This window comes from Hippoglossus stenolepis, chromosome 16, assembly GCF_022539355.2.
Source record: "Hippoglossus stenolepis isolate QCI-W04-F060 chromosome 16, HSTE1.2, whole genome shotgun sequence".
NCBI classification, from domain to species: Eukaryota; Metazoa; Chordata; class Actinopteri; order Pleuronectiformes; family Pleuronectidae; genus Hippoglossus; species Hippoglossus stenolepis.
Genome location: NC_061498.1, coordinates 13,133,341 through 13,143,859, shown reverse-complemented (window position 1 = coordinate 13,143,859; position 10,519 = coordinate 13,133,341). Strand labels below are relative to the sequence as shown.

Below are 10,519 nucleotides of genomic sequence, written 5' to 3'. Positions count from 1 at the left end.
TAGTTCTTTTAGTAGAAATGTCAAAGAAAAATAAGGTTTTGTTTGAAAACAGTTAATGAAAGTGAAAAAAGAAAACCTGAATCCGCACTTTAATCCACATCGGCAGTAATATGTAATGGCTTCCTCCCTGAACCCATCCCTCCTCAAGTTTGGTTGAAATTGGGTTCAGTAATTTTGCCGAATCCTGCTAACAAATACACCAACAAACAAACATACAGGTGAAAACATAATAAAAAGTTCCTTAGTCTTTTGAATCCTCACAATCCCTCATTATGCATTATGCACACACATCCATTGTTATAACTTGTCCAAATGTACACCTACTAGCATCCTACCCATCATGCACCATACCTGCTGATCTCTCAATGCCGTCTCAGTCTGCGATGTGTTAATTGCACCTGTATGGTGTCCTATAACTAGCCGAAAGCTCTGTTTATGGTTATCAATCAACTTACTGCACAAGTCCTAGCAGCCTGGGCTCTTGGTCAGGCGCCAGCATCCTATTGGCTGGGCGGCAGTGAGGCGGAACAGGGATGAGTGACAGCTAACAAGGAGGGCGCTCCGCTGCTGAATGGTCTTGACGGACCACTGACAAGTTAACAACCCTGCGCCCTTTATTCATCGCACCAGGCCGGTGCCCTCGCATGCAGCTGCTCATTTGTCCGTACGGGACATTTTTGCGTGCAAGGTAATAAAAATAACTTCACAGAACTTATTTATTGAGGTAACCGTGGAAACCAAGTAACAAGTGCACTTCTGATGTACTGTACTTTTTAAAAAAGTATTCCTTAGTTTACACTTCTACTCCCCCACATTTCAAAGGGAAGTCCCCTTGAATTCAATCAAGCTGCATCACCTTCCACACACTTAGATTTAATCAAGGTCCATGAATAAAATTGTGAAAATTTCTAAAAACGCCCAATCTCACAATGTTACAGAAAGTGGAAAAACACTTTTTGGTTTGTGACACAGTTGTTAGCAGCTCGATTTCCTTCTAAACTTCTTAAACAGGGTCAATTGAAGAAAAAATTGCAAAAAATCAAAAATTGTAAGAAAAAATTTGCGTAGAACAAGTTTTTTCTCACTCCTATCTAATCTCCTATCTAATCTAATCCTAATCCAATTTTAATCAAAGTAAGTTTTTGTGTGTTTTTGCTTTTATTTGAAGCTGCTAGAAGAGACAGAAAGATAATGTGGGGCGAGAGAGGTTTCATGTCGGGAGTCTGAAGGACACCAGGGTGTCCTCAGCAGAACTTAGTTCTTTTACTACTTTCTTTTCTTTCTTTTGATGCTTTTTGTTTTTCCTTACAGTTTCTAGGTACTTTAACTTGAGTAAAGATTCTGAATATTCTTGCAGCACTGACCATGAGGCTGTTGAAACATGATGTGGAACATCGTGTCAAAGTGCAGACACGCGGTTGCCCCTGCGTCTTCCGGCCCATGTGAAAGTGGACAGTGAACGGACAGGAATGCGACCAGCGGAGGCTTGGTCTTGGTTTCTCCCTCTGCTACGCGAGGGGCCCCGATGTGCCGCTACCTGCCCGTGCACATCTGTCTGCTCTCCGTCTTCCTCTCAATGGCACCCTCGCCTTAGATCATCTCCTCTTCCTCCACGCTTGAGTTGCACTTGGCTTGCGTGGAAAAAATGTGGACCGTCTCTCGCCTCTCTTCTCCCGGGCACTTTGATGTCTCAAGTGTGATTGCTCTTGGATTGTGGCCGCTTTCCCTTGAAGGTTTTTGACATGAAAAGCACACTGGGCTCTCAGGTTTATCCCCTGACCAGTGATCCAGGACTAAAACAATCAGGCCGCTCACTGCGGGATACTATTACCAGGGAGAGTGAGTCACCGAGCATAGGGGTCCCCTCAGCCATGAAATACACTTTTCTTCCTGGTTACAAACACATTTTAGGTGTGTTGATTGAATTATACCAATCCACACTCCCATTAATAGATTTTAGTTTGAATCTTTTGTGCAGGTGGACACTCCGACACACTTGCAGGCAGCTGGAGAATATATTCCTGGCGTGTTTGCACAGAGGTGGACGACTGAAATGATTCAACATTTGTAATGAATTAAAAAGAAATGAGGCCAGTAATTGCAGTTAAGATTGACCCAATCTGATAAGTATGATAATGTGACATGCCATTAACAGCAGCCGCATAAGTGACAACCCTTAAGCTTCACTTACACTTTCATTAAATATTGATCTTATCTCTGCTCATTTATGTTCCAGCCCGCAAATTACACCAGATAGATCTATTCCCATGACAGTGGAGCTGACGATAATCATCCATCTCCGCGTGACATTTGGCAGAACTGGTGTTTTATGAGCTGAAGTGCCACTGTCGTGAAAGAGAAAGAATAATACTGTGCTGTGTTGATGATCTCCATTATGTCAGATTGTATCTTGTCACACGGAGAGGGCAGAGTGCGACAGTTAATCCACTTCAGCCGTGTCTGTCATGGAAACGAGAGGTTAAATAGCCCATTTGAATTTCATCTCACTGAAAAGCGTTTTCTGCAACAAATTCAAAGATGAGAAAAATGCATCTCAGTGTAAACACTGGTAATATGTGCATATTTATACAGCTGCAAGCAGCTGTTTTCAGCAGGAACGCCCTTAAACCCACTGTACGCTGAAGATGCTCAGCACCAAACAGTCAACACACAGTTAGAGACCGACTGCTGAGGGTTTAGCAGCTGAAGAGCCACAGATTTCTGAGCGAGGAAACGGAGCTGAACAGAAAACTATTTGCACAAGTTTATCATGTCAGATTAAAGGATGATGAAACGTCAGTGTTGTGTTGACAGTGTTGTTTAAAAAAAAAAAAAAAAAACTTCTGTTAGTGCAGCTTTAAAGTTTCTCCTCAGATCCTTTGAATTTGTATTTATTTGGTTTTACCACAAAAAAATCTACTGGCTTCAAGTTTCCACATCCCAGTTGTATGACTTTGATTGTGTGATAGTACAAACAGCTTTGAAGCCAATCATGCTCCAGTGTGAAACTTACTTTTCTCTGTATCCAACAGTTACACTATTCACTCTCTATTTGCCTCAGCTTTAACAACTGCTGGAAACATCTGGCTCTCTAAATTTTGAACATTTTAAATATGTGACTCTCTGAGGTTTCTTGGTGTTTTCTCTGTTAAAAGTTGTTGTGTTTTTGGTAGTTTTCTCTCACTCTGGTTGAGGGTTAAGGGCTGAGGATGTCACACCTTGTTAAACTCTATGAGCCAAATTGAGATTTGTGAATAAGTGCTGTACAAATAGAATTTGATTGATTTGGTTGGTTGCGCTGATAAATGCTCCGCTCTGTGTCATCAGCAGTTTCTGTCTGCTGTTTGCTGCAGAAAATATTGTACAGTGGGTTTAAAAGTTTTCTTTTTTGCTGAAAACAGCTGCCTGCAACAATATATTGTAGAATTTGAAAATAAAACTTTAGGCTATTAAAGTTTATACTGTGTTATATACATTTAATATATTTTCTCAAGTTTGACTTTGTTGCAGAAAACACTTATCAGTGGCTTTCCATATGCTTCCGTGATAAAATGTTCCTTCTTCAGCAGATGAAAGTGAAAACAGCCTTTTACAGTTGGCACACGCATCATCCTGCAAAGTGAAGTCCACTCAGCCAAGTAAAAGTAACAATAAGCAAAACACATTATTCAGCAGAGAGCGACTTTAAGTGTTTCCAAATGTGAGGACCTCTGTTATCTGAGATCGAGTGACACACCTCGGGAGGGGAGTTCCGATGTCCTTTTCCTCCAGTTTGCAATGAATGAATGAATGCAGGCTGAAACAAGTCAAGGTTTGCTAAACCGACAGATAAAACACAATATGTCTCTGCGGTTGAAGGTCTGCTAATGATACGATGATTGCCATTTTAGCTGTGGATCTCCAGTGTTGCCTTATCATCCCGGGGAGCTACATACCTGAGCGAGCAACAAGGCCGGGCATTAGCCGTCACCATTGTTGTCTTAATGCCTCCTTCAATTATCTGTAGAGCAACTACTGTCAGAACCTCCCCCACCGGTTTTTCACCAATTCTGTCGCTGATTATCTGGATCAATGGGACTTAACGGAGCCCAGCACAGACAAACAGAAGTTTTGCAGGGGTCTGTTTTCAGACAGAGCAGAAATCCCTGTAACTACCTGTGTGCCAGGGACATGGCTATTCAGTCATCAGTCCCACCACACACACCGTGTTGGTTTAGCCACAGCTCAAAGCAGACACTTTTAATCTATTTTCCTTTTCCCCGCAGAACTCGCAAAAACCAAGAAATGGTTCATTTCGGTCTCTGTCCGTCTTTTTTCTGCTGGAAAACTGTGAAACTTTGTCACGGTATTAATTCAATATAACTTTTAAGCATTTTGAGCGTATACGAAATATGGATCTCTTATGAAGATAAAACATTTTTGTTTGTAGGACTGGGCATTCCTCCACACATCCTTCACTCAGAGGCAAAATTCCTTCTTTTGGGGATATTTTCTTAAAATTTCTGGACATTGCCCAAGTCAACAAAACAAAACCCAACACTATCAAACAAAACAAAAGGACAAAAACACAAATTAAATAGAATATGTTGAATCTAAATAAACTTGTTTATGTATGATATATTGATAATATATCATGTCCCTCTATCGAGGAGCCCCACATTCAATCCATCAACTGCAGAACTTCAATCACAGCATCATCCTTGACATTCTTTCCTAAATAACATTGTGACATCATTGTCCGCCTTCTCATGACAAAAACAATCGAGAGAAAGTAAAGAAAAATGAAACCAACAAGCTCCAATCAAATTCAAATATTCATATCCATTTTTAAACATATATCCAATCCAATCTAAATATTTTTTAAAAGCACATTTAAAAAAAAAAACTGAGTTGACCAAAGTGCTGTTCATCAATAAATAGATAAAACATAGAATAAAACATAAACGTGACATAAAACACTGTTTATAAAACAGCAATAAACCACAAGGTAAAACCAGAAACAGTCAAACTCTCATACAGGGTCCCAGAAAGCAAAGGAGAACAAATGGGTTTTTAAATGAGATTTAAACACAGGAACAAAGCTCGTTCCAGAGTTTGGAGGCCACAACAGCAAAGGCTCTGTCTCCCCTGTGTTTCAACCCTTATTAAAATATAACGTGATATGTATCATGATAATTATCAATAACAACTGATATGAAAACTTTTGATCTAATTACATCATATAACCCAGCTCTATTTGAGCTAAATTATATTAAAGGTTCAGTGTGTAGAATTTAGTGACATCTAGTGGTGAAGTAGCATGTTGCAGCTGGATACCCCTCACCTCACCCTCCCCTTCCAAACATGACAGAGAACTTGTGGTAGGCTTCAGTTGTCATAAAAACTCAAAAGGTGTTTAGTTTATCCAGTCGGGGCTACTGTAAAAAAAAAAACATGGCGGCCTCAGTAGAGAGGACCCGCTCCTGATGTAAATATAAAGTAATTAAATATAAAGGGACCATTTTAGTGTAAAGAAAACAACAATTTGTACAATTTAGATGAAACACACCAGTGAAAATATCACTAGGGTTATTTTATATTAATTATAAATTAGATTCCTTTCACCTAAATCGTACACACTGAACCTTTAAAGATCAAACAGTGGATGTTTGTAGTTTTGGTGAAAAAAACCCCCGTGGAATCGACTAAACCTCAACCTTTAGTCACATTACTTTCTGCCAAACCCGTATCCTGACCTCCTCTCTGCCTCCTCCGAGGCTTTAAAGTGGTGTTTGAACAGGTGCAGATGAAAGGGCCACAGGTGAGGCGTCGGCGGCCCTCGCTGCTCGCACCGGTACGACCGTCCCGTGACTCACCTCGGCTCTGACCAGCTGCCTCCTGCTGAGGTCCCACGGCGGATCAAAGCCGGTCCGCCGGTGACGACACTGACAGCTCAGTGTTTTCGCCGCCGTCTCGGTGACGAGCAGTTAGCGGGGACGTGCTGTTAGGTGATACGGATTAATTGACTCACCTGTGTTTAATTCACGCAGACGGTGCTGGCGATCATCTCATCAGAGATCCATCAACGCTAAGCTACAGCTGCTCTGCTCCGAGGGGGAAAAAAAAAAAGTGTTAATAATCTTCCTGTCTTCACTGGTAATGTGTTGATGTGTGTGCTTTGATCAGGGATGGAAGAATCCTGTGAGTGTCTGCGAAACACTCACTGTTGCATGTTTTACAACAGTGGCACTGAGAAAACATCACTTCCAATTATTGCTCAATATATACTACATGTCTGGATGGTGTAAAACATCTGAAGAAAAAAAACACACAATGGGCTCCACCAATCACTCTGCTACCACAAAATACTACACACTTGAAATCAAGTGTAACTAGAACGGCTCTGAGAGCGCATTCCTCCATCAAGGCTCAACAGTCCCATTATGAAATCACATTTAAATTCACTAGATTCAGATTTTTATGTGAATCTGCACCAAATTTTACACATTCATAGATATTAAACTGATTAATATGTCTTAAAATGTGTTTTTTTTCATCAAAATCCATGAATTATTTCCTGATAAAGTAGTGAACATGTTGCTGGATTTTGCCTTTGTCCGGATCTGCGCCACATGGGTTCTTTAACTAACAAATGGACAGGGGTGACGTAGCCTCCTTCACTGAGGTAACAAACCAAAATTGCACACAGTAAAACACATTCCTTCACCAAGTCCCAACAATTCAAACAAGTTGCATCAAATCACACACCATCATATCAGTCCCTTAACAATCCCTGATTCACGTAGGTGAAGAGGTGAGTTGTTCCCTGGGAAATTGGTTTAAAAGTCAAAAACGCTTCACAACGTTAAAGAAAAAGAAAATCCTGGATCTGCCCCTTTGAAAATCCTGGATCACGCCAAAACTATATTTTATTTCTTCTTTTCTTCACCCATGCCCCATTTCTTCTACCACGTTTCATGAAAATCCCTTCTGTTGTTTTTGCATAATCCTGCTGACAAACAAACCCACAGACTAGAACAGCACTTTTTCATCAAGGCGCATAAATGATTCACTGGGAAATTGGTAAAATTGTAAAAAAATATATAAATATACCCAACAAAACCTACACACTTGGTGGAGGCAAATATTAACATAAAATAAGTAGCATTACATGCAAAATGAACATGTCCTTTTTAATAGTCAAGCAAAACAATGAATCTGTGTTTTGCTTTTTAAGTTGTCATTGTTCTGATACACCTAGTTTACATTATATATTAAATTTATGTTACATAAATGCATTCCTACTGTCATGACAAGAAGGAATCTGTGTGTTTACACTGCTCCTATTCGCTAAGTTGATTGACGTGATATTTTGCCGCTGCCTGTCTTGATGATAAAAGATTGAAAGAGTGAAATCAACAGTAGCTGGAAACTTGACATCACTTCAAGGGATTAAAAACATTCGGCAAATGAGCTTCTCGGGTTTGTTTGTCCTGGAACTCGCTCTTCAGGGTTCGCTGATCTTTATTTGGTCCCACGGGACTGAGCAACCTGTGTTTTCATCAAGTCTGCTCTGCAGTTATTTGTTTTTATTACACTTGACAACTATTAAACCAGTCAGATAAGACCTTTGCCAAATCTTCACGGCGTACATGTGCACACTGAGCTTCTGTCCATCTCCCTGCCTGAAACGTCAGGAAAAATACCATAGCACTGAAATAGAAATATTTCCCAATCACATCCTACGACCGGGAAAGTAAAGACGAACGCATGCAGCGAGCACTGATGGGGTAATGCTGATAATCCACTGAGGGATGAATCACAGGTTGGAGTCTCACCTCGGTCCTATTAAACCAACCCCTGCTGTCTGTCTGGAGGTCATGTGACCAGGAAAGGAGGAGGGGAGAGGCTTTGAGGAGAGGAGCAGAAAAGCTCAGGTGAGACCACCTCCCCTGCTCAAGTCATACCTTCACTCTCCAGGCGACAACACCTTATACCTGCACAAAACAGCAGCTCTCACAACTGGACCGATACAGGGATCCAGTGGCTGTATGATAACTCTTTTATTTTGTATTACTCTGGACGTTGGGATGCATTTCATCATTCGTCCAGCCTCCCTGTAGGACTGAGCCTGGACTGCCCCTCAGTATTGGACTCCTAATAGCTTGGACATGTTTGGCCCGGGGCAACTGGTCTCTACCCTCCTGCCTGCAGTTTTCCATTCGCCTGCTGCGGCTCACCTTTTCCCAGCGTTCCCAACCAGACTGGGCTCCCAACCTCAGATCCTGATCCCGGGGCCCTTTATCAGCTACGAATCCCTGAGGAGTTATCTGCAGCCAGAGCCATGCAAGGAGGCGTTGCTCCTGGCCACGCAGGCGGTCGGGATGGGGCCACTCTTGGAAGGCTTAGGTGAGTTCAAACCTCCTGTGGCCGAGTGGAGACTGACTGTGCGATAAAGGACGTGTGCAGATACAGCACATCAGCCAATACTGGCACAGTCTCTAAGACAGTCAGTGAGTCACCATCCGATTGCAGTGTAAATGTTTACAAAAGATTGGCTAACAGCTCGTAACTAACAATCAATTATCAAGCAGTGTTAAAGTGGGCCTAATGATTGCCGCGCTAATTACCCAATTTAGAGCCATTAGTTCTTTGTCACCCGTTGGCGATTGTGTAATTGGTGCTCGTGCTTTCCAGATGAACAGAGGCCAGCGAAGCAGCGTCGCGCACGGGCCAACTACAGCAGCTGGCAGCTGGAGGAGCTGGAGAAGGCCTTCGAGACCACCCACTACCCAGACATCTTCATGAGGGAGGCCCTGGCCCTCCGACTGGACCTCATCGAGGCCAGAGTGCAGGTGACCGGCACACTGAACTCTCTCTGAACATGTTCGCTTCATATATTAACTGTGAAGAGGTTTGATGTTTGTTTGTAAAGCATCAAATCACAGCATCTACTATCTCAAGGTGCTTTACATAGGAAGGTTGAGACCTTATGATTTCTTGTTTACTGGTCCATCACTACCAAATTGTGCTGCAACATTTAACCCCACAGAGCTCTCACTTAAGTTCTAGAAAAGCTCCAAAGTTTTCAACTGTATCACAATGAATTCTTGGAAAATGCATAATTTTTTTGTATTTCTATCAATATAAATGTAATATAGCTTGAATATGGTCACATTTTCTTAAGTCTATCTTGAGATACTCGTCACATGCCCATATGAACACTTAGACAGTCACTGGTGGTACTGTACTTGAACCTCTGGTCCATATTTCCTTTACTTTGGTGGAAGAGATGCAGGTCAAAGAGTACACGATGCGCTCTGTCCAAAAATGCACTGAAAAGTTCAACTTCAGCAGTTACAGTTAGTCAAATTAGGTTAAATAAGTCTTATGTTGTAAGATTTTCAGCATGTTTACATTGGAATCACATTAGAGAGGATCTGAACCGAATGATGAAAGCAACCAACAAATCTGTTTTGTGTGACTTTAAAGGTACATTCTTATCCAGATGTTGAATGTCAAATCCAGATGGCCATCTATATTTATATTTCTATTTTGTGTTCAGGTTTGGTTTCAGAACCGTCGTGCCAAGATGAGGCGGCAGCTGAAGCTCCAGAGCCAGCTTGTGGTAGCAGGGGCTTTTGTTAAAAGAGACAATGATGAAACCTCTGAGAAAGCAAGCAGGAGTTCAGAGCAGCAGTCAGAGACTTCTGACAGCGAGCACTGGGAGAAGCGACAGGAAGGAGAAAACTATCCATGGACAAAGGCTGCGGGTGCCGCGCTGAGTGTGCGCAAGCAGCCCGTGACCCAGAGGTCCAGGAAGTGGGAGAGGCCGGAGGGGCCGAGCTCCGAGGAGCTCCGCTCCTGCAGCATCGCCAAACTGAGGGCCAAAGCCAGAGAGCACGAGGCCGAGATCCACAGCACTGTAAACATGTCAGGGGCTGACACACAGTCACAAACACAGGAAGCTGATGCCCTGCACAGTGATTGATTATTTTCCTCCTTCCTGTTTGTACAGACAGTCATAACAAAAAGAAACACAGTGTATACTATCGCTATGCCGGAAACTGATATATGTATATTTAGCAGTAGTTAATACATACTTCTTACAATGTGAAATGTTCATAGTTTTCTATAAGATCAGAAGCAAGTTGTTACATTATTGTTAATTTCAGCATCTTTTAGACTTTTAAAGTTCTTTTGAAGTTAACTTTGTCTATTTTTTTATACAAATTTTTAAATCCATCCTACATAAGTGAATTAATTAGATAACATGACATGCATGTGCTGTTTGTCTGTTATTATAATCTGAATCTGATTTTCATCATCCCGTCTTAAACCTGTTTATACTGAAACACTGTGTTCTGGGTCCTTTATAGAACAGAACAGAGACAAATGACAACTGTGGCCGTCTTATCATTTCAGTCTGACCCTAACCCTTAATGACGAGCTTATCCCTGACCTCTCCGGTTACCTCCACAGACACAGGCAGGATGTCTGCGAGCAGCCACACGCCCTCATAGGAAACGATGGAAATAGC

General features: G+C 41.9%; 1 protein-coding gene across 1 annotated transcript; it reads left to right on the top strand.

Moving 5' to 3' along the window:
- The first annotated feature begins 5,785 nt into the window (after positions 1-5,785).
- si:dkey-43p13.5 (visual system homeobox 2) lies at positions 5,786-9,970 on the top strand. Its single transcript, XM_035180716.2, has 4 exons — positions 5,786-5,833; positions 8,127-8,388; positions 8,677-8,834; positions 9,545-9,970. The coding sequence occupies exons 1-4, from the start codon at positions 5,786-5,788 to the stop codon at positions 9,968-9,970; spliced, it is 894 nt and encodes a 297-aa protein (XP_035036607.2).
- The last annotated feature ends 549 nt before the right edge of the window (positions 9,971-10,519 follow it).

Bases quoted from the DNA above. Each gene is read 5' to 3' on its own strand.
- si:dkey-43p13.5 (XM_035180716.2), top strand. From the start codon at position 5,786: ATGAAAGGGCCACAGGTGAGGCGTCGGCGGCCCTCGCTGCTCGCACCG. The intron at 5,834-8,126 runs GTACGACCGTCC...ACTGCCCCTCAG, and splicing joins GGCCCTCGCTGCTCGCACCG to TATTGGACTCCTAATAGCTT. The intron at 8,835-9,544 runs GTGACCGGCACA...TTTTGTGTTCAG, and splicing joins TCATCGAGGCCAGAGTGCAG to GTTTGGTTTCAGAACCGTCG.